Source organism: Hypanus sabinus, chromosome 25 (assembly GCF_030144855.1).
Source record: "Hypanus sabinus isolate sHypSab1 chromosome 25, sHypSab1.hap1, whole genome shotgun sequence".
In the NCBI taxonomy this organism is placed as follows: domain Eukaryota; kingdom Metazoa; phylum Chordata; class Chondrichthyes; order Myliobatiformes; family Dasyatidae; genus Hypanus; species Hypanus sabinus.
The window spans coordinates 12,263,770-12,288,282 of NC_082730.1; the positions used below are offsets into that span (position 1 = coordinate 12,263,770).

The following is a 24,513-nucleotide window of genomic DNA, read 5'->3' on the forward strand; positions in this document are numbered from 1 at the left end:
GTGCAGGGTAGCAGTTGGCCGTTATTGTGGACTAGCTGGCAGATGATCCAATTTGCTGTTCCTTGGTTTATGTTTATATATATATATATAAAACACATCAAGTCTGTTAAGTTTTGTTCTTTACCTAGTTGGTCAATTTTCTGCAAAGGACAATGTTGGCTTTACTTCAGGCTTTATCACAAGCAAGAGAAAATCTGCAGGTGCTCAAAATCCAAGTAATATACACAAAATGCTGGAGGAACTCAGCAGGTCAGGCAGCATCTATGGAAAAGACTGCAGTCGACATTTGGGACTGAAACCCTTCGTCAGGACCCTTCATGTGTCCTGATGAAAGGTGTCAGCCCAAAACATCGATGGTGCTTGTTTCCATAGATGCTGCCTGGCCTGTTGAGTTCCTCCAGCATTTTGTGTGCATTACCAAATATTATATTTGTAGGTATATTTTTTTTAAAAGAAGTTAGTCGAATGACAATCATTGTCATAATTTTGTGTATATCTGTAATAATTTTTGGCATTGGGGCATGTTTTCTTCTTTCTGGGTTCCTGGAATTGCTGCTTAAAGGATAACTCCAATCTCCAAACAACTATTTTAAAGAAAGTAATTATAGTCAGTACTTTGATGGTAAGTACTTTAGATGTGTCCCAGGTATGTATTTGTTTTGTTTCATAATCTCCTCTTTCCTCTTCATTTATGTCCCCACCTTACTCCAATGCCGTTTGCCGATAACTTACAACTTCCTCCTAGACTTCTCCTTCTGAAGTTCACATTGTATGCAGTTTCACCCAGGCCAGTATATAAGCTGAGGAATATCTTTTGTTGTATCCTAGCTCATCCAAAGTGTTACGATGTATTTGATTGTGAAGGACATGGCTGCAAAGCCTTGCCAATCAATATTCTACAAAACGTGCACTCCAGGAATTGATAATGGGTGGTACGTGGAGTTAGGAGTCTCTCTCCCGCTTCATTTCTTGCCCCTGCCTTTAATCTGTATTTTGCGGATACCAAAGACTTAGTAATAAGGTAACATACATAAAATGCTGGAGGACCTCAGCAGGCCAGGCAGCACCTATGGAAAAGGGTATAGTTGACTTTTTGGGCAGAGACCCTTCATCAGGACTGGAGGAAAAAAGATTAATAAGGTGTTCCTTGTAGTTGAAATCAACTATCTGTAAATGGATCAAATCTCAAAACTTTACTCTCCAGCAAACATCTCTGCTTTATAAGTGGAAATAACAAAACGTACCAAAACTGCTAGACCATTATCTTTGGCTAACTGTCAATGATTTCAAACAATATGTTGACTGCTGTAAATCAAAATTGGTAGTTCTGTTAGATATTTCAAATGATTCAAAGAAGCATTTCAAAACTGATTTTTTTATTATTTTAATTTTTGTAAATTGTTAAAAACAATGCATACCTGGGACATGGTCAGGTTGTTATGTATCATGCAGTAATAAATCCTGGCATTAATTCCAGTTTTTTCATACCTTAAGCTGATGGTATAGTGGCATTTGCACTGTGGTTCAAATCTGGCCAGCTCCTTGCACGCTTCTCATCTGTGCAGGGTTGAGCCTTGAGCTGGCAACCCGGCCTCATAAAAAAAAAACAGACAAATGCTAAAGAAACGACAAGGTTGCTGCCCGATCGGCCACAAGGCACAGAGAGGAACAAACAATTCACACCTTATACACATACTTGGGTTGCAACTTTGGTAGTTTCAAAATAGCTTTTGACCTCTAGAAACGTGTCATGAGTTATGTGCTGGTGCATTCCATCATATCCAAATTACCTTTGGAAGATATAGCAATTATAAAACAGTGCAAGTGTATGAAGGTTGTATTATAGATGATTTAGAATTATTAAGAGTGAATCCAGAAGTGCTTATTAATTTTCCAATCTGTTGGGGTGTCTTATTTGATCTGTGATGGTTGTCTTTACATATCAGTAGTGCCAACCAGCATCAATCATGACTGCTCTCATGAAATGTTGAGCATTCTGCCTTTGTTTTCTAGGTAGCATAGAGTGATTGCTATTGTAATCTTCTAAGAATTGTGATTTCCTTGTCAGCACTCTGATATTTTGATGTTCATTGGCTCTTGCTTTCCTGTTTTCCAAGCTATGTGTTTAAGAATTTCATTTTGATAAGGAATTCACTATTTATAGAAAGTGAAAATGGATGTTCAGTAGGATATCAGGACTATTGTGCACAAAGGTAGTAAACTTTGTGAATTTGTCTTTGAGCAAAACTGTAGACTATGAGCAGGTTATACCTTCAATGTTATTCTGGCTGTCTTCTCCCTTGAAGACTACAGTTCAGGAGTAAGTTCAAAGGACTAATAGGCTGATTGTTGGGAAAGATTAGAAAAAACAATTTTTTTCTTTAACAGACTTGACAGAAAGATCTTGCAAGATGTGCAATGAGTTAACATATAATGTAATTGAATACAACATAAATGGGAGATCTGGGACTAAGATTCAGGCAGTGTGTCCCAGAATTACATGCGATGTGTTTCTGGGTAATAGATAAAAGCCAGGATTATGTTTATAAAACAGATGGTGTGATTTATTAGAACTGCAATAATTATCTGTTAACTTTTTATTATGAATGCTATTTGTTGCAAATATAATTATTGAAGAAACTATAATATTTCAATTTGTTTCTTTACTGATCACTATATTTGAGCAGTCTGAAAGCAAAATACAGTGAAGGTTGGAAATAAATAATTAAAATAAAATTGCAGGAAGTAATGAGCAGGTTGGGCAGTGCCTGTGGAGGGAGAAATGGTAATATTTTCAGATTAATGAAAGCTATAATGTTCAGTTTAATTGGAACACATTGGGACCGGCTTAGCTGAAGTTTCATAGAAATAGTTAAAAGGGTATAAAAGACACTATCGCTTAATGAAGTAACGAATTATATATTTAAGTGAAATACAGAGCAAATTAGAACACTACCAGTGCTACTACAATACTATAAAACTATGTTAGTTCCTAATAGGTGGAGAAATTCATCCATTGTACACTGCTATGTATGGGGTGTCCAGGGAGGGGTACCATCTCTAGGGCTTGTCGTGTCCATTCACCTTTGGTCCCCACCAGCATTCAGCTCTCAGCTGTGGCTTGCTGTTTGCATGTGACAGCGGCCGCACTCTGGTATACACTTCAAAAGGCAAGCTAAACCAGGTGAAGATAGCCAGTTGGCCTGAGACCTGGGATATTCCTGTTCTAGCATGTGAAATCAGCTCCAGACAACTGGGTGAATGTGATCACTAGTGAAATCCAATGGCCAAGAAAGCGGTTCTGCCACACTGTGGAGTACAAAGGGCATGATGAGGCGCAGAAGTAGTCATGGTTATCCACTGTAACCAAAGAAGATGTCTTGTGCAACACCTACTTGTACCACTAGATCAGGACTTCCGAGATCGAGAGTAGAACTGTCCCAGTACAATGTCTTCCACTTTTAAAAACCCTCCCGCATAGGTTTCATTGTCATCGTCAGATACAACAGACAGCTAAAAAGCTGCTGTGTTCCTTGACTGTAAATTAACAAAATTAGTACAGACAACTAGTGCAGATAATGGCTGTGCCGTCTCCAGGCTCCTTAGTTGCATGGGCACCATACCCTGTGAGACATCACCAAAGTGCCAGATCGCTCAATCAGCCTAAAAACACACCACCAAAATGTAGATCACGGGCAGAATAGTAGCAGAACCACATTTGAAAGGAAAAGGTGTGAAAGAAATAGTTTCATGAACCATCTGAAGGGTGTCGCCTTTGGTCATATTGTTCCCTGGCACCATCTTCTTCCAGCTTTTTTTCTCCGTTTTAATCTTTAAGAGTTGGCCCAAATAAGCAGCCAATAAGATTAACTGATGGACCAATGAATCAAATGCACTGTATATCATAATTGATGGATGATGAATTCTGAAAGTGATTAATTTGTTGGATGAGAAAACAGTCCAGATATTCTCTACTGGAATGTTTATGTTGCAGTCTTTCTATTGAAATTAGTTAAGTTTGTCCTCTTAACTTTTTGACTATTTCCACTGTTTCACTTGTTCATTATTCCATCTTGATTAAATCAGTGCTACAGTCTGTAGATTTTCTGTTTAAACTAATGTATTCTTACAATTTTCAGATTGTTTTAATGAAGTTTATAGTTATCAGGCAGCATGTGTTGTCTAGTTAATGTCAACTGGGTATTAAACATTTCATGGAAGTTCCAATTAATTGAGTAAGCTTTGTGCAGCTGCTGTAATTGTTAGTACTTATTTTCTAAGGATGTAGTTTTGCTGGAAAGTGTTTTAATATGTGTCTTTTGTGAACTTGTAGCTCAAACTATGTCCTTGACAAATAAAAATGGGTTCCAATTTCAGATTGGGTTAGATTTATAATACTTCTACATGCATCCTCAGGCCTGCTGTCAGTAAGATCAGCTGCATGGATGATGTTTTCAGTTGGGCTTCTGTTAAAATATTGGCTTTGCATTTTGCATTTTTACCTGATTGCTTGGTAATATCAATTAATCTTCTGGTGCAATATTTTCCTACTTATGAGTACACCAACACTAATGTTACATTTCTGGTTGCTCTTTGTAAATTTTAATATTTCTCTGGAGGAATATTTAATAACCTTCCAAAAGGATGGGTTTTTTCATTACTCGTTTAAGGGAGAAGATTTCACATTTAAGTTATTTTGTGCAATGACTTTGTAATGAAATTGTTTCAAATTTATACCTCTATTTTCTAGCTAACAATCACAAATTATCATATTCTGGATATTTCCTTTTTTTGGCCATATTTACAACTACTAATGCCTTTTAGTGACTTGTATATCCTCACACGAAAGCTCTGCTGCTTTAAAACAATATCATCTTAACTAACACATATCTTGGGATTTTTTGAAGTTTAGGAAATATCTTCAAATCCTACTGTGGTAGTGCATTGCTGATTGAATGAACATGGTACTCGGGTTGTTTCTGGGATTTAATCTCGTTAGAACAAAAGGCTGTAGGCATGTAGGCTGTACGTAAGGTCATGATTTAGCTAGAATAAGCTGTTCCTTGAAGCAAGTGGTTTAGGAAAATTAACGTTAGAGCTAAGATGTAATGTTAGGGAGAGAATGTGGCAGCAATGCTGCAGCCCTATCTTCAGTCTTCACTGAGAGTGATTCTGTTGTATAGGGTAGGTCTCTGCAAAATTATTATTCACCTAGTGTAAGTTCTGCTATGGGACACAACTAGCAGGTGAGTTATTAAAAAAGATCCAAGGATGTCCACAAAACTCTCTTGAAGAAATACAAAATCCCCACTAAATCTTGGGAATTTCTAGCGTATGACCCCTTTAGTCTGGAAGTGGACTGTTGGGGAATCCTACAGCCATATATCTAGAACCCAGCATAACAAGTTCATTTAAGGGATTAACAGAATCATATCTGTAACCCTGTCATTTCAAAGTCAGTTTATTATCAAGGTACGTATACACCCTATCCTCGTTATATGGGGGGGGGGGGGGAAACGTTCCTCACAGTCAATGCATAATGTGAAATTGCGTAATATGAATAATTATTTAAATGGAGAAAATAGGGATGCATTCCAGAGGGCTTCCAAAATATGTTTTATGTTACCTATTCACATTTTCATACCAATACAACACAAAAGCAGTACCACAAGGCAACATTCATATTATATTTAATCAATTTAATGTAATATTCAATGTAATAAATCATAGAAAGTTAACATACTAGGGTGTACAGTACTCACCAACACTGGCAGGTGTGTTCGCTCCCAGAGATGAGTGGTTGTTGTGGTGTTGGGCAGCTTTACATGGATAAAGTGGATGGTTGTGGTCGTCAGGATCCTATCAAGCACAGCAAGGGGTGAAGGAACACTCAGAACTGCCGGCAGCAGATGATAACACTGGTTTGAAGAAAGTGGTGAAGGTTATTTGCTTGGCAGCATTTTGTTTTTCAGTATAAATTTGTAGGGAAGAAGAGTTGACAGCAGGAAACGACTGAAATACTGACTCCATTCTAAACTTTGGTCCATGTTCATCGCCATTTGTGCCAAGTGTTCTGACTTCCACCATTCCCTCACTGTTGGTAAACTCCTGGGATTTTCAAAATCGTCCGTTGCTTGCAGCATCTGAGAGATGGTTCACCGTTAAAGAAAACGCCCTGAATGTGGATCACGCCTTGATCAAGTGGTTGAATCAGCAATGTTGTGTTAGACGGCAGGAAATGCACTGTTAGGATGAATGGTGTCCAAATGTTTAGGATGGGCTGGCGCATTGTCAAGCAACAAAAGAACTTTAAAGACAAGATTCTTTTCTCGGCAGTAGCGTCCCAGAGCTGTGTTACCTTCACCTGAAGCTGTGCTATTCATAATTTCCAACCTATTTTCAAGTCTTAAAGCAATTCTCTGCCACTCGGCTGATGGCCCAGGACATGACATTGGATGCTTAGGAGGCATAGTTAAATATTTCAGGCACATAATCACTATACTGTAGGTAAAACCAACAAAAGTTCAAGAGCGCAAGATCGCACATCCAAATCTTGCCAAAACCAATGCGAGACTGACGGGAGTGAGATTGTGAAGCACGCGCACCTGACTTGTATTGGTGGGAAAGCTGTGCTTCTCGTCCCAACAGTGAGACTGTGAGGCGTGTGCACGTGACTTGTATTGGTGGGAAAGCAGAGCTCCTCGTATATCTGTGAGTTTTGGATGCATATAAGGAGAAGTTGGTAGAAATAGGTTCCTGGTATAACTGTGAATCTGCATTGTCTGAAGACGCATACGACGAGGAGAGGGTGTACATTATACAACCATGTCATTCATCACCTTTCAGGCAGCCACAAAACAAAGAAACCCAAAAGAACCTATAAAAAAGACTGTCAAACTCCATGTGTTGAGGGATTAAAAACAAATAGTGAAACAATAGGTATAAGCAAGTAGTATTTAAAACAAAAGTGAGTCTTCAGACATGAAGCCCAGAGCAACTCTCAACCTCAGTCTCAGTTCAGCGCAGAGTGGAGTAAACGTCATGGAAGAGCAGAACCAGCATGACCCTTGTCACTGGTTCCAACACTTTGCCGTTGCAATCCACCTGACCCCGTGTTTAAATTGTTCAATCATCAGGTCGATCCTTCCTCTCAGGACTCGGACTTGTCGCATCAATGCGCTCTGGCTTGGACCCCCCCTTTCCAAAATGGCCAGAGGCTTAGATGAATCTAACCTTGCTCTTGGTATAGATGGACAGGCCTCGAATCTGCCTTTTGCTGCTACATTTCTAATGATCAGTAAAAATATGCTATTGAATACTGGGTCACTTAAGCAAAAGGTTTTTGTATCATGACTAACTAGGTAAGGAATTTTATTTGATCCTGGTGACTGATTGCCCAATGTTAAGATTTTGGTGACCATTTGGAAAATGTATATTATCATTTCAGAGGATGTACCCTGGGTCCAGCACATAAGAAAGCAGAGCAGGCCTCTACATTCTTAGATGATTGCAAAGATTCAGCATGTATCTAAAACTTGACAATCTTCAGTAGATGTGCGATATAGAGTATATTGACTAGTTGCATCACAGCCTGTATGGAAACACTAGTGCCCTTGAAGGGAAAAGCCTACAAAATGAAGTGGATACAGCTCTGTCCACTACAGGTAACATACTCCCCTCCATTGAGCACATTTACACAGAGTGCTGTCGCAGGAAAGCAGCATTCATCAAGGACCCCTAACTTCAGGCCATGCATTGTAAGAGAACTTTTGTTCCAAGGGATGTCATTTCAAATGCTGTCTTCTAACCCACACCACCAGATTCAGGGGCAGTTATTACCCTTCAGCCATCAAACTCTTGAACCAGAGGAGATAACTTTGATAATAAGTTTACTTTGAACTTTGAAAGGAAGAATCTGATTTGGTTGTGCTGTACCCAGTGAGGACCTTCTCTTGTAAAAAGTGATCATGGTGATGAGGAATTACTGAAGTTTATTTCCTGAGGTTTGGTATCATGAAAGGAAGAAAATTGGTAAGGCACCAAAATTAACATAGCAGGATAATATAGGGCGCCTTGTTTTATAATCAGTGTAAAATACGGTATGTGTAACTTCAGATGGAATTTAATTTATTGTAGTAGTCTAGGGTATCCCAGTTTAACCGGTGTACATTGTTTTCCATGTCTTAAACTTTCTGTGATCAAGTAAAAATATCGCAATCTCATAAAGGTGCAGATATGTTCCATTGACTGTACTGTCTCCCAGTATAATTGGTGTGGGTTTGTGATTTTAAAATTTAATCCTGGTTACTTATTTCTTTTAGCAGGGGATGATGAGAGTGAAGATGAAAAAGGTCACAAAGATGGTCGTCAGAAAAGGCAAGCTGCATCCAAAGCTGCAAGCAAACAGAGAGAAATCCTTTTGGATGATGGAGGAAGTGAAGAAGAGCATGAAGATGATGAAGAGGCTGCTCAAGAAAGTGAGTGATATTACTTGTGCCCCCTGAAATGATCTTGAGAATGTGGTAAGATTGTTGTTGTGGTCTTGTTTGCAGCACAAAAGTGAAAGATTGCAGAGGAAGAAATTTGAAATAAAGTCTGAAAGAGAGGGAATATGTTGGTGGTCAGTTATTCCTTTATGGAAAAAACGAACATGTCAAGTTGTTGTTTGTACCACTGCCTTCTGGAGGTTCAGTTGTATGATTATAAATTGGTGGTTGTATTAGTCAGGATGCATACTGCATATAAAACCAGAAAAATCGTGCATTCATTGAATGAACTGTACTTGACAATTATGTGGCAATAATTCTTTAATAGATGTCAGGTGGTGGTCTACCTGAGCTTTGCTGTGTTTCCTACTGTCATTGACTTTCTAGTTCATTTCATGGGCGAGGTATTAGATGAATACTTTCCAACAGTATTCCAGAAGAGGATGAGGGGCATAGTGAGATTGGTGAGGAGTGTGATGTTCAGGGCCAAGTTGGTATCTAAGAGGAGGTGGATCTCTTAAAGAGCATTATGGTGGGGGATAGATCAGTGAAGAGTATGGTAGTGTTCTTGTCTTGTCCATCTTGAGGTCTAGCAGGGGAGGGTCTCGGAGACTTAAGATGAATGTTCCCAGGACCGATGGGATCTGTTACAGGTTATTTGGAAGAGTAAGGGAAGAGATTACTGGAACCTGGGCAGAGATCTTTGTATCCTCTTGACATAGGACTGGAGGGCAGCGAATGTAGTTTTTCTTCTTAACAAGGGGCAGTAGAAATTGGAAAATTGTAGGCTTGGTGAGGCTTGTGGTTGGGAAATATATTGACTCTTTGTCTCACACGGGAAACTGAGGAGATGATAGATAGGAGCTACAGGGAGGTAGTCACCCCTATGTTGCAAGAGGCAGGAAATGGGCTGCCTGTGCAGACTATGCCTGTGCCATACCTTCAATAGTAAGTGAATAATTTTGTATACTTTTAAAGGGGACAACCAACCGAAGGGGAGGGAGAGCCACGCTGACTGGTTCTTGTTGCTGTGGCTTAGAACAGAAGGAGGGGTTGAAGAAGAGGATTACAGTGGTGTTTGGAGATTATATTGTTAGAGGAATAGACAGGAGTTCTGTGGACACCATAGAGACTCCCACTTGCCACGTTGCCTCCCAGGTACCAGGGTCAGGGATGCCTGGGATTGAGTTCACAACAACCAGAAGTCTTGGTACATATTGGCACCAATAACATAGGAAAAGTGAGGAGGTCCTGAAGGATTTAAGGAGTTAGGTAGAAAACTGAGAAGTAAGACCTCCAGGGTAGCAGTCTTTGGATTGCTGCCTGTACCACGTGCTAATGAGGGTAAGAATAAGATGGTTTGGCAGATTAATTTGTTGCTGAGAAACTGGTGCGTGGGCAGGGTTTTAGATTTTTGGGATTTCTCTGGGGAAGGTATGACCTGAACAAAAGGGACAGGTTATATCTGAACCCAAGAGCCACCAATTTGCAGGCAGTTTTGCTAGAACTGTTGGGGAAGAAACTTAATTTGGCAGAGAGATAGGAACTAGAGTGGTAGGATTGTTGGTTTACTAACAGAGACTGTGTGGTGAGACTCAGGAAAGACAAGCAGATGATAGGGCAGAATTGCAGTCAGTGGAATGAATTGCAATGTAGAAGGGGGACAAAATCGAAAAGGGTGTTGGATACAGGATTGAATGTTTTATATTTGACTGCACACCATGTGTGGAATAAAGTTGACTATCTTGTAGCACTGTTAGAGATTTGCAGGTATGATGTGGACATCACTGAGTCGTAGCTGAAAGAAGATTATAGTTGGAACCTTAACATTGAAATGACAGGCAGGTTGACGGAGGGCTCTGTTAGTAAGAAATGAAATCAAATCCTTAGAAAGAGGTGACCTAGGATCAGAAGATGTAGAATCCTTCTGGGTAGAGTTAAGAAACTGCAAAGGGTAAAAAGACCCTGATGGGAATTGCTTTATATGCAGACCTCCGAACAGTGGCCAGGATCTGGGCTACAAATTACAACATAAATTCATGGGAAGTTAGAGGATTGGGAAGCTTTGAAAAACCAAATGAAGGCAACTAAGAATACCATCAAGGGGGAAAAGATTAAATATGAAAGTAACATAACCAACAATATCAAAAGAAGGTTTTTTCAGATATATAAAGGGTAAAAGAGAGACGAGAGAGGATATTGGATCACTGGATAGTTGAATCTATCAGCCTCTGCCTTAAATATACATACAGACTTGGCCTCCACAGCTTGCAGCAGAGAATTCGCCACTTTTTAGCTCAAGAAATTCTTCCTCATCTCCATTCTAAAAGGATGCCCCTTTATTCTGAGGCTATATTCTCTGGTCTTAGACACTCCCACCATAGGAAATATCCTCTCCACATCCGCTCTGTCAAGTCCTTTCATCATTTGATAGGCTTCCATGAGGTTACCCCTCATTCTTCTGAATTCCAATGAATACAGGCCCAAAGCCATCAAACACTTTTGTATGACAATTTGTTGAAACCTGGAATCACTTCTGTGAACCTCCTTTGAGCCCTCTCCAGTTTCAGCACATCCTTTCTAAGATAGTGATCACAGTTCTATCTCCTTTACCATAGCGTTGGAGAGGGATAGGAACAGACAAGTTAGGAAAGCATTTAATTGGAGTAAGAGGAAATATGAGGCTATCGGGCAGGAACATGGAAGCATAAATTGGGAGTAGATGTACTCAGGTATATGTACAGTAGAAATGTGACAAATGTTCAAGGGATATTTGTGTGGAGTTCTGCATAGGTACGTTCCAATGAGACGGAAAGGATGTTAGGGTACAGGAACCATGGTGTACAAAGGCTATTGTAAATCTAGTCAAGAAGAAAAGAAGAGCTAATGAAAGGTTGAGAAAAACTAGGTAATGTTAGAGATCTGTAAGATTATAAGGCTAGCAGGAAGGAGATTAAGAAAGAAATTAGGAGAGCCAGAAGGGGGCCATGAGAAGACCTTGGCAGACAGGATTAAGGAAAACCCCAAAGCATTCTACAAGTAAGTGAAGAGCAAAGGGATAAGACGTGAGAGAATAGGACCAATCAAGTGTGACAGTGGAAAAATGTGTGTGGAACCGGAGGAGGTAGCAGAGGTGCTTAATAAGTACTTTGCTTCAGTATTCACTACGAAAAAGGATCTTGGCGATTGTAGGGATGACGTACAGCTTTCTGAAAAGCTTGGGCATGTAGATATTAAGAAAGAGGATGTGCTGGAGCTTTTGGAAAGCATCAAGTTGGATAAGTCACTGGGATCGGATGAGATGTACCCCATACTACTGTGGGAGGTGAGGGAGGAGATTGCTGAGCCTCTGGAGATGATCTTTGCATCATCAATGGGGACGGGAGAGGTTCCGGAGGAATGGCGGGTTGCGGATGTTGTTCCATTATTCAAGAAAGGGAGTTGAAATAGCCCAGAAAATTATAGTAGTCTTACTTCAGTGGTTGGTAAGTTGATGGAGAAGATCCTGAGAGGCAGAATTTATGAACATTTGGAGAGGCATAATATGATTAGGAATAGTCAACGTGGCTTTGTGAAAGGCCTGACTGAATTTTTTGAGGTTGTGACTAAACACATTGATGAAGGCAGAGCAGTAGATGTAGCGTATATGGATTTCAGCAAGGCATTTGACAAGGTACCCCATGCAAGGCTTATTGAGAAAGTAAGGAGGCATGGGATCCAAGGGGACATTGCCTTATGGATAACCCCAATAAGTGTGAGGTGGTTCATTTTGGTAGGTCAAATATGATAGCAGAATATAGTATTATTGGTAAGACTCTTGGCAGTGTGGAGGATCAGAGAGATCTTGGGATCTGAGTCCATAGGTGCAGGTTGACTCTGTGGTTAAGAAAACATACAGTGCATTGTCCTTCATCAATCGTGGACTTGAGTTTAAGAGCCGAGAGGTAATGTTGCAGCTAATCAGGATCCTGGTCAGACTGCACTTGGAGTATTGTGTTCAGTTCTGGTTGCCTTAGTATAGGAAGGATGTGAAAACCATAGAAAGGGTGCAGAGGAGATTTACAGGGATGTTACCTGGATTGGGGAGCATGCCTTATAAGAATAAGTTGAGTGAACTCACCTTTTTTTCCTTGGAGCGATGGAGGATGAGAGATGACTTGAAAGGTGTTTATGACGATGAGAGGCATTGATCGTGTGGATTGTCAGAGGCTTTGTCCTAGGGTCGGAATGGCTAGCACGACAGAGCACAGTTTTTCAGGTGCTTGGAAGTAGGTACAGAAGAGATGTCGGCGTAAGTTTTTTTTACGCAGACTGGTGAATACGTGGAATGGGCTGCCGGAGATGGTGGAGGCGGATACAATAGGGTCTTTCAAGAGACCCCTGGACAGGTACATGGAGCTCAGAAAAATAGAGGGCTATGGGTAACCCCAGGTAATTTTTCAGGTAGGGACATGTTTGGCACAGCTTTGTGGACTGAAGGGCCTATATTGTGCTGTAGGTTTTCTATGATTCTATGATAAGGGGACCAAAACTGCTCATAATACTCAAGTGAGGCTTCACCAGAGCTTTATAAAGTCTCGACATTGCATCCTTGTTTTAATATTCTAGGTCTCTTGAAATGAATGCTAACTAACATCACATTTGCCTACCTCAACACTGACTCAACCTGGAAATTAACTTTTAGAGAAACCTGCACAAGTACTCCCAAGTCCTTTTGCACCTCAGTATTTTGAATTTTCTCTCCATTTAGAACCATAGGACCATAGAACGTTACAGCATAGAAACAGGCCTTTTGGCCCTTCTTGGCTGTTCCGAACCATTTTTCTGCCTAGACCCACTGACCTGCACCTGTACCGTATCCCTCCATACACCTCACATCCATGTACCTGTCCCAAGTTTTTCTTAAATGTTAAAAGTGAGCCTGCATTTACCACTTCATCTGGCAGCCCATTTCACACTACCACCACTCTGTGTGAAGAAGCTTTCCCTAATGTTCCCTTTAAACTTCTCCCCCTTCATCCTTAACCCACATCCTCTGGTTTTTTCTCCGCTAGTCTCAGTGGAAAAAGCCTGCTTGCATTCACCCTACCTATACCCATCATAATGTTATATACCTCTATATCCCCTCATTCTTCTACGCTCTAGGGAATAAAGTCCTAACCTAATCAACCTTTCTCTGTAACTCAGTTTCTCAAGTCCCAGCAACATCCTTGTAAACCTTCTCTGCATTCTTTCAACCTTATTAATATCCTTCCTGTAACTTGGTGACCAAAACTGCACACAGTACTCCAAACTCGGCCTCACCAATGCCTTATACAACCTCACCTTAACATTCCAACTCTTATACTCAGTGCTTTGATTTATAATGGCCAATGTACCAAAAGCTCTCTTTACTACCCTATCTACCTGTGACGTAACTTTTAGGGAATTTTGTATCTGTAAGCTCTCTCTGTTCTACTACACTCCTCAGTGCCCCACCATTTACCGTTTATAATTACCTACCATTTATAAAATAGTCGACCTTTTCATTTTTTTCTACCAATGTACATGACCATACATTTCCCAACACTGTATTCATCTGATATTTTGCCTGCTTACCTAATCAGTATGTCCTTCTATAGCCTCTCTTCAAAACTGCCTGCTCTTCCACCTATCTTCATGTCGCCTGCAAATTTGTAACAGAGCCAACAGTTCCATCATCCATATAATTGACGTATAATGTAAAAAGAATTGGTCCCAACACAGATCCCTGTGGAACACCACTAGTTACCGGCAGCCAGCCAGACAAGGCTTCCTTTATTCCCATTCTTTTTCTTCTGCAAATCAGCTCATAGCTTGTTTCGCAGCCTTGTCGAAGGCCTTGTGGAAACCCAAGTACACAACATCAATCGATTCTTCTTTGTCTATCCTGCTTGTTAGTGTTATTTCTTCAAAGATTTCCAAAACAGCCCCAAACCTCAATGCTTCACATTTGGGATGAGGTTTTGGTGTTGGTGTGCAGTGCCCTTTTTCCTCCAAATGTACTGCCGTGCATTTCTGCAAAAAAGTTCAACTTTTGTCTCATTTGTCCACTGAACTTTGTCCCAAAAGCATTATGGAACATCCAGGTAGTCTTTTGCAAACTTGAGACTTGCAGCAATATTATTTTGAGAGCAGTGGTTTCCTCAGTGATGTCCTTCCTTGAACACCATTTGTATTGTGGACACATGAACAGAGACTTTAGCAAGTTCTAGAGATTTCCTCAGGTCTTCTGCTGTTACCCTTGGGTTCTTTTTTCACCTCCTTGAGTATTGCATTTTGTGGCCTTGGTGTGATCTTTGCAAGGCACCCACTCTTAGGGAGAGTAGTAACAGTACTGAATTCTCTCCATTTTTAGACCTTTTCTTACTGTGAACTAATGAACACTCAGGTCTTTAGAAATACTTTTGTAGCCTTTTTCAGCATGATGCTTCTACATTTCTCCTAAGGTTCTCTGAAAGTTGATTTGATCTTAAGAAGAGCAGGCTCTGTCAGTAACCTGACATTGTGTGTCATTTATATAGGATAGGGCATCTCTGCAACCCACACCTCCAATCTCTTCTCACTGATTGGAAAACCTGACTCCAATTAGCTTTTGTGGAAGGTATTACCCCAGAGGCTGACATACTTCTTTGAACCTAGACTGTGGATGTTTAAATGGTGTGTCCAGGGGGGACATGGTCATGTGGTCACGGGGAGAGCATACCTGACTTCAGTGGAAATCAAACACTTATTGGTGATCTCTGGTATGATGGACCGATTGTGTGCTGCTTGTGATAGAGACAAAGGTGTAAGTGAGCTGATTTGCAAGCTTGAAGATAACACAATAATTAGTGGAATTATGAATTGTGAGGAAGGTTATCAAAGGATTTATTCAATACGGTATAGACCAGTTGAAAACATGGGCCAAGAGGTAGCAGGTAGTTTAATATGGACAAGTGACAAATGTGGGGTGTTGCACTTTCTGGGGCAGTGGAGCAGGAGGGGTCAAATATAAGAAAAGCTTACAGTAAATGACAGTCCTTGGGAGCACTGATGTACATACTGATTAAGTTCATGATGAGGCGTGGTTTTCAGGATACCTTTCTTTGGGGTACATTAATGATCTGGCTGTGAACTTTTCAGACTAATAAAACCACTAAATGTGTTGAATTCAGTTTTGTGGCCTCTTATGATGGCTTTTGAATTTCTAATCTGGAATTCTTGTCTAAAACCAGAATAGTTCCGCCACCCTGTAACGTAATGTCTTGTTTTTGTTGGTGTTCATCATAGGCCTTTCCTTGCAGCTTAGGAATTTGCAACTTTTATGGAAAATACAGCACCAAAAAATCAGTATGGTATTTGGTCAATTAAAAAACTGATTATATGACTGAAATTCACAATTGTACATGTTATTATAGAAGGGGATTCTGGAAGTGATGCAGACTTCTACGTGGAGGAGGATGATGATAGTGACTATGAGAGTTCTTTGAAGAAAAGCAAAAAGGGAAGGAAAACTAAAACAGTGCCTGAGAAAAAGGAAAAGAAGACACCTAAACCCAGGCTCAGTGCTACAGGTAAGCTGTTAATGGAAAAATTAAATCCATGGGCTGTCTCAAGTTTTTTTAAATTCTATGATTAAATACAGGTATGGTTCAGGATCAGTGAGTATAAAGGTGAAGGTTAGATACTTGGTGGATTCAAATGGGCTCAAATAAGGAAGCTGAATTGAAAGGGGGAAGCCAGTGAGTTTTCATTCTACAGGAATATGATGGTGTATCTGGGATCTGAGTAAAAGTTCAGAAGGATGTCTGTCTCACAATTGTATCGATAGAATCGATCAGCAATAAAGGAATAAAGCAAAGAGATTTTATCCTTTACATCATGTTATTTTGGGCTGTTGGCGCTTGTGAACAGGTGTAGTACCTCCTGTTTTTAAAGTCCTTGCATCCATACAAGCTTCTGAACGGTTTTTTTCCTTGTGCGTTTGCAGAACTCTTGTGCTCACTCGAGTTTTGAAGGGAGTGGAAAAGATTAGTATACTTCTGTTAGATTACGATGATGAATGGCAGAGAAGACGCAAGGAACAGCAGGAACTCATTCACTTAAAAAAAATTCTCATCTTTTGCCTCTCTCTTCCCTCCACATACAGTTAAATGTTAAGAAAGATCATCAGTTAATCTGCAAAATTGAATTTAGTGATTGAGAAGAATTGAGACAATTTTTTTTCATGGTTGTACAGATCTGTGCTCAAACTACTTGAATACTGAATTACAAATTCATATCATGGCGTCAACATGTAACAAGCAAGAAGCCCTTTACAGTTTTTCTAATGGATTAAGATTTGCGAAGATCTCTATAAAAACTAGTACTGAAATATCTACAGCAATTTTGTCATAAACTGGGCAGCAGTGTTTTTCCCATTTAATTCCCATGCCATCAGTGTGGTCGATAATGAATTGTTCAGTTCAGGGCAGTGTGAAGTGGGCATCAATTGCACATGGTCATGTCAATAATTGCACTAAAACCCTGTGGACATGCAGTGCTGTTCCCTCTAAGCTGCACTGGGAGCCAGTGAGATTGCATCCACTGTAGATCTATTGTGGTAGGCAAATTGCAGTGTATCCAGGTCCCTATTTGATCCTGGCCATGACCTGGGTCTACCATATTTTATTTGGGTATCACTGCCATTATTACCTTAGAACATGTAGAAGAGCACAGTGTAGTCCCTTTGGCCTACAATATTGTGCAGACCTTTAAACCTACTCCAAGATGGATCTACTGTTTCCCTCCCATATAGCCCTCTGTTTTTCTTTCATCCAGTGTCTTTAAGAGTCTCGTAAATATCTCTGATGTATCTGCCTCTACTACAACGCCTGGCAGTACATTCTGTGAAAAATAAGTAACACCCTACCTCTCCGTCATGTTGTCCTTCAATCATCTTAAAATTATGGCAAAAAGGGACTGGCTGTCCAGTCTATCTGTGCCTCTTATCTTGTACACCTGTATTGTCACCCCTCATCCTCCACTCCAAAGAGAAAAGCCCAGCTTGCTCAACCTTTCCTCGTAAGACATTTTCAAATCCAGGCAGCATCCTGGTGAGTCTCATCTGCACTTCCTCATCTTTCCTATAACGAGGTGACCAGAACTGAACACAATATTCCAAGTGTGCTCTAATCATGGTTTTATGACATTTTAACTGGATTTTTATTTGCAAAACATTGAAAGTACTAAATGCATTGACAGAGCTGAAAGTTAAGGCAGTCCTCCCTTGAGATTGAATGTAATCTACTTCTACGTGGTTGCGAGGTGTCCAGTGAGATTGGTATGGGACTGATAGGTGGGTAGTTTGTCAGATGGTGTGTTCTTTCCTCCACCCACACTGGATCGCTATGGCTCCTATGCACAGTTGTGTTATGTCAGAAGAATCCCTGATCCTCCTCCACTTTGAGCTGTAATAATCATACAGCATGGAAACCAGCCCTTCAGCCCACTGTGTCTGTGCCAGCCATGAAGTACCTATCTATACCAGTTCAATATCCCAGCACTGTCATTACTTTTCAGCTATTCATTTAATTCTTAAATGTTATGAAAGTTAGCAAAGTTTAATTGTAAATTGAGTTGACTGTTGTTGGGATTTGAGTGGAAGCAATCCTAATGCTGGTCTGCCTTGCAAGTTTATAATGTTTGGGGAATTTTTCTACCATTCTTCACAGTTGCAGCCAGAGAAATGTGTTGACCTGAGCTTTTGTGTTCCAAGCATACCATGTTGTCTTTTATAGTTCTGTTTAATATTTGTCGTAATCCTTGATGCATTAAAAAAAATTACGAATATTTTGTATTTAAATTGAGTGCATTTCTGCTTTCAAGTTTAAGACTACCTCTTCCAACAGTTCTTGTGTATATGTACATCTATATCTTTCTTATTTCTTTAGCTTATGGGTTGAAATGTGAAGCCCTACATTAGAAATTTAGTGTCACTTTTTCCTTCCCACAATTTCCATCATTAAATGAGTCAGTTATATGTCAGCATTTACTTTTCTAGTTTGTCACCAAGTACACAAGGTAATGAAAACTTTTGGGATCTCTGGTGCTTAGTAATTTGTTAGTTAGGAAAGGTCTGGTTACTTTTATTTATTTAATGTGTATTATTTTTCCAGTATTACCATCATTTAACATTTTGCTTATATATTTCATTTTGACTTTTAATCCTGATTAAAAGTTGAATGCCTTTATTTTAACCTTTTGTTTAACAAACAAGCCAGGCAGCATGTTGGGCTGATAAGTAGTGTTGGTTGATAAGACTGCAAGAACTTCTTTGTAGTTTTTACTCTGTCATATCTCCTAGGTAAACATGAATTTAACAGACCATTTTTTACTTTCCTGCCGAATAGCCAAGCATTTAATTGTTTTTGTGTCACGTTGCTGAATATTTTTAATTACTGATTTTTGTGTCTTTTTGTTTTGAAGTCACCCCTGCAACTCCCAGTCCGGTAAAAGGTAAAGGAAAGGGTCGGGTTGCTACCACAAAGGCATCACCACCTTCTAAGGGGCAACCACCAGAAAGTCCTGCTAAAGAATCAAAGAAAGAGAAGAGTCCTCCACCAGAAACAAATGAAGAGGAGGAGCCAGAAGATGAGGAAGAGGAGGAGGAGGAGGAAGAAGAGGAGGAGGAAGAGGAGGAAGTTAATTCTGGGGATGACTGAACAATACAAGGGAATATTTTTTATATAAGTAGAGTTAGAATAAATTTCACTGACAGCTTGGTTCACAAGGTTTAGACAGAGGACTTGAGTGGGTGTGTGCGTGTATTTTTTTTATGCTGTGTCCCATTTTGTATCTTGCGGTCATTAACAAAATCAAATCATTTTTAATTTGGCATGCTATTTTATAGGAGTTGCTTTGATCTTTTCAAAATAAGAATCTTCGAAGTTAGCCAAAATTATTAGTACTTTTGGCAGAACTTTCATTTTGTAATAAGAATTTCATGTCAGGTAATAGAAAGTCTTGCCAAGCTACAGAAGTATATTAGCACAGCAGATGTACTTACATTATGTTCAGGCAAACCTCTCGGCCTGTTTGATCCAGGAAGTTAACGTTCCTTCCCAATGAATTGTGTACAGAATAGAAGAACAAAATGCATGAATGTGAAAGTATAATTTATAGAACATGAAATTCATTCAAATTAGCAACAAAAATTATTTTAATTTTCTTCCCGGTGAATGAATCTATGAATGAATCATTCCTGTGGATTTCTTTGAAAGATTGATAGCAAAGGACAAGATCAAAGACTCCTGTAAATATATAACTCTCTCAACCTTGTAAAATTTCAATGCTGTAAATACACATAGCAAAATGAGCGACGTTTAAGATGCAGCTTCATTAAAAGCAGTGTAGATTTTGCTTAATGCTGACTGATTGGTCTCTCTTTCAGTATATATCTGATGAATTTTCTAAAATTCGTCTCAAACACTTTAAACTTTTGTACCCAGTTCTTACCTCATGATTTGTATAAAATGAAAATTATCCTCTTAAATTGGACGTATGAACCCATGTTGCACAACTAAATATGCAAATTATTCCAGTGGTGATGAATAAATAATCACCAGTCGACTGCTATAATCCTATTTGAAAATTGTAGGTTATATTTCAAAATGTCCTTTTTTTTTTCTCCGAAGTTTAATTTGGTCTAAACTTCTGCTTTTAAAACTTACAGGGGATCGAAATGGCCAGTGTCCTGCAGTTCATATCTAACCAGTTAACAAAAAGGAACTGCTCTGTTATAAAATTGTTGTATTTTAAAATGTGGCCATGCTGTTCAAAGTAAATGAACAAAATGTGTGATGTAATAATCTGTTAACCTATCACACAGTTTTCATTGCTAGTTTTATTTTAAACACTTATATTTAATCTTAAAAAACAAAACTATGGGATAAAAGCAGTTCTGCGCCACCAAAAATCGCTGAGTCATCAGGTCTGATCTTGTGAACTGAATTGTTTTTTTTTTGCAGATTAAAACGTTTAAAAATGAATGTGACTGAATCCTGAAAAACTACGCGTTTGTTGTCTTTATCAGCATTTTGTCAAAGCAGCCATATCTTTGTAAGTTACAGATTAAAAAAAAACTTGTACAGCCAATTCTTAATGTTGAGATCCAATTCAAGTGGGCTTTCAATTTCTTTTGTTTTTATTTTCGCTACAGAACATTAAATGTCTGCTGATGTAAATTGGTTTCGATGCTCAGTTATTTTGGAGGGGGGGAATTAAAGGATGACAAGGAATAGCATTTTTAATGTAACGTTGAGAGTAGTACACTTGTGAGTTCTGGAGTAGCTTAAAAATCTTGGCTTTTTGAGTTATATTAAAACGCCAGAGTTTTGTTTTTAAGATTTTATACCTCTGGGAAATTGCAACTGATGGTGTTTTCTGCTTCATAGTTCATTGAAAATACTGTCTTCCCACATGTCCCAATCACATTCCATTTTTCCAGTTCAGATTTTTTTTTACAATAAGGGACATTTCCTGTAACGGGCTATGGGAAAGCAGCAGTTTTGATCATCTGACCCACTTCTCTTAAAACAAAGACACATTCTACTCCAGTATATCTTGCAATATTTCATTGGCTCAGTTTCTTCTTAAGTTTTTAAGATGTGCATTGTGTTTGGGCAAGGACAGAATTGTATCATTAATAAATTGAACACATCTGTACTCTTAAGGTATTGGTGATGTGTTACTTGCAGAAGAGTGCAGGTTATTAAAATAGCCTGGCTGAAATTTATTATTATATTGCCCAAAATATTGAAGAATGTGATTTTGAGCTTTTCCTGGAGTACTATAATATTTTCAACTGCCAGTAGCACTTGACTAGTAGTAGCCCATGTAAAGGGCATGTTGAGATTCCTGTGTTGTAAATGGAAAGTGTGTAGTTTGTATATCTACTTGACACTGTTTTACTTCTGTTTGAGTTGAAACCTTTAGCGTTATATGTGGGTATTTCACCTTTCTTGTGATGCCGGGTTTATATAATGGTGTTGATTCACTTATATGTAACATTATTCCTTATAAGCAGCAACTTTCATAATCCTTTGGGGTATTCTGAGAAACATCTAGTGATTTTTGCATTTATGTTAGCAGTAGAGATTCCCGTGTTGGAATACCTCTGCATTTCTTTGGGGTTAAAAAAAACACCCAAATATAACCTTATTATATTGCTGACCTTATATATCTCACTTGCTTGCCCACTACTACTAATTACATCAGTCCCAGCAATATTTTTCTTGACACTATATTGTTTTAAAGATTTATTACAGATTCAGTCTATTAATTATTCAGTTTAGAATAAAGTAGATATCAGAACCATATAAAATATAAGCTTTTAAAAAATTATGAACATGCAAGTGCTTGGATGATTAACTGCTTTCTATTTCTTGAACAGTAGGGGACAAAGAAAACATGTTAAAGTTTAATTGCACTTCATTAAGCAATAGATTTTAGGCATGAAGAGTACTAAGCTGTGCGCTTCGCAGAAGACTACAGTGCAGGCAATTTTGACTGCTGTAATTTTAATATTTCTAACATTGACACTTTGAATAGTTGTTATACAAGAGCAGTGTTTAATATGTTTTCTACTTGAGCTCATAATTGTGTTGACATTGAGTAGTCTGCTAGGCATTAATGTGTGCAACATAACTACAGGATGTAGGAAGAAACTTCTAGGGATGGAGAATTTGGGAGCAAGTAATTATCTGTCCCTTATTATTCTTTTGTCTCATTTGCATTTCAATGAATCAATAGCTAATCTGTTTCCATCGGCTGATTTTACATTTTCAGACCAGTGTTTGGTTCATTTACTCCTTTCTGTGCAGCACTTATATTAAGTGCACACAATTTTTAAAAAATCACCTGTTTTGTGTGGAAAAAGGCAAAAGTAAACATTTTTAACCAGAAAGGGTAAAACAATTTTGCATTTAGAAAATGTTTACAAAACTGGTTAGAGATGCTTGCAGTGGTCAGAGCAAGAATTTCCTTGCAAGGGAGGTAACTTGCTTTCTGACATAGTTGAGTTGTGATCCCTAATTGGCTTTACCCTAAACTGACTGGGGATGATGTTCGAAACCTGATATTAAATCATTTTTAAAGAGGAAAAGTGCTTTGGGCAAAATAATTCCTTGAAGTGGAATTTTAGAACTCTTTGGCAGGAACATTTGCAATTCTGTCACACTATGTAGGGTAAGACATTGGCATAAAAATATTGGCAGTATACTATGGTTCAGATACCTGTTGCTGAAAACTTCATTTCTGAGATTATATTTTCACATTGTGCTTGAATGTATTTTGCCTTCATAAAGTAGTGGTTTTATTCAGTTCTCACAAAATGTGGAATTCATGTAAAGTCTAGTGGCTTTTGGGTTTGTGACCAAAATCTGGCTCCTTTCTTGAAATACAAACAATACTGGGTCTACTTTCACAATGACAGATTAGTATTCTATTTGTTTTTGGTTCTAGGAATGATTGAAACATTTTGTAGTGCTACTATCAATCAGTTGGCAGCTGGATTATGTAGTTGAGGCAAAGAACAAAGTATCACTGTAACTCTTTTAATGAGGTCTGATTGTGTTTCTCTGAAACAAATAAATAGATGAATTATAGATAACAATTGAAAACTGAGAACTTCGACAAAATCTTGAGAAACTCAGTCGTACAGATGATTGTCTCCTTTGAAAAAGCTTGCACAAATTATAGACTCAAAGAACTGTACTTTACTTGTACTCTACATGTACTTTAGTAGATATTTCCTGCTTCAGACTGTTGCAGAATGTGAGAGTTCCTATGCTGCCGGAGTTCCTAACCTTTTTTTTATGTCATGGACCAAACTGTGGACTCCAGTTTGGGAGCCCCTACTTATGATGAGAATCCTATGATAGTGCTACTTTGGAAACATTTTGTGTGTTGAACTGGTTATTTGCAAACAACAGTTGTTATAAATGCACCCGGAAGGCTTTGATTTTTTTGTAGGTAAGTAGTATATTATGAACGTAGTGATAGAGGACTACAGGATGGGGGGAAGAGAATGAATAAAATGAATTGATAAAATAGTCATCCTAATGAGTTGCACTGCATGCTTTCACAGTAAAGAAATGTTCCTGCCATTGTAAAAATAACATTCTGTTAACTGTAGAAGTGAATAACAGCTTTGATTGTTTTTAATACACTTACAGTATTTTTTGTAATAATTAATTCTGTCAGCTTTAAAGCCTTAAAAATACTTCGGAGGGATGAACCATATGACATTTATCTTTCGCATTTCCATTTTACATAGTGACTTCAGAATATGTTGGGGCATCTCAGACTGTTTACATAGTTGATCCAAGCATGGTTTTATGTATTGGTGTGATTCAGTGTGCAACATATCCGGCACACTTGGTGGGGGAGGGGGGGAGTTGTTGATGTATACATTTCGAATGTTTTCTGTGAAAGAATTATTGTGATTAGCTTTCCTGCCTTCATTACAAAGAAATCCTAAGCAGCCTGATTCTCTGTAGAATATGGATGCTTTATCTATTGATATGAATGCCTCTTCTAAAGTTCTCGGGAATGAAAATACCTTTGCGATTACACATCCAGTTGCTCTCAGTTGTTCTAAAGTAGATTTTTTTTCTATTTGTTTTCACTCAAAGGGTCAGGTTGGTGCAGATGCTGCATTTTGGCACAATTTCGTTTTTGTGTGGTGTGAGAGAGTAATTGTATTTTTAAGTTAGGTGAATAGAAACCTGAATGTATTCAACATAATGTCTTTGAAGACTGGTAACTATGGTGATGGGGTTCATTTTGTGTAATCATCCCATTTATATTTGTTAAAGATTTGCTTTATATAAAGATTTTTTTTTGCCCTACATGTTTTTAATTCTATTTGTTAAATTGTCTGTTAGTAAAATAGTGTTCTGTGCTTGTTGCTAGAAGATGGACACTAGTTGTGGAAATTGATCTTGCTAAAGTAGCATGCTACTGCCTTTAAAGTACACTAATTAAA

At 38.7% G+C, this 24,513-nt stretch overlaps 1 protein-coding gene across 2 annotated transcripts in view; it reads left to right on the forward strand.

Moving 5' to 3' along the window:
* nucks1a (nuclear casein kinase and cyclin-dependent kinase substrate 1a) overlaps nt 1–24,376 on the forward strand; it is a 49,606-nt gene extending 25,230 nt beyond the window's left edge. The window contains exons 6-8 of one of the 2 annotated variants that reach the window (XM_059950108.1): nt 8,325–8,477; nt 15,905–16,060; nt 18,954–24,376. In XM_059950108.1, the coding sequence (XP_059806091.1) occupies nt 8,325–8,477; nt 15,905–16,060; nt 18,954–19,189 (545 nt within the window). In that variant the 3' untranslated portion in view covers nt 19,190–24,376. Of the gene's footprint in view, nt 1–8,321; nt 8,478–15,904; nt 16,061–18,953 lie in introns of both variants that reach the window. The other variant, XM_059950107.1, reaches the window with a different exon arrangement.
* The last annotated feature ends 137 nt before the right edge of the window (nt 24,377–24,513 follow it).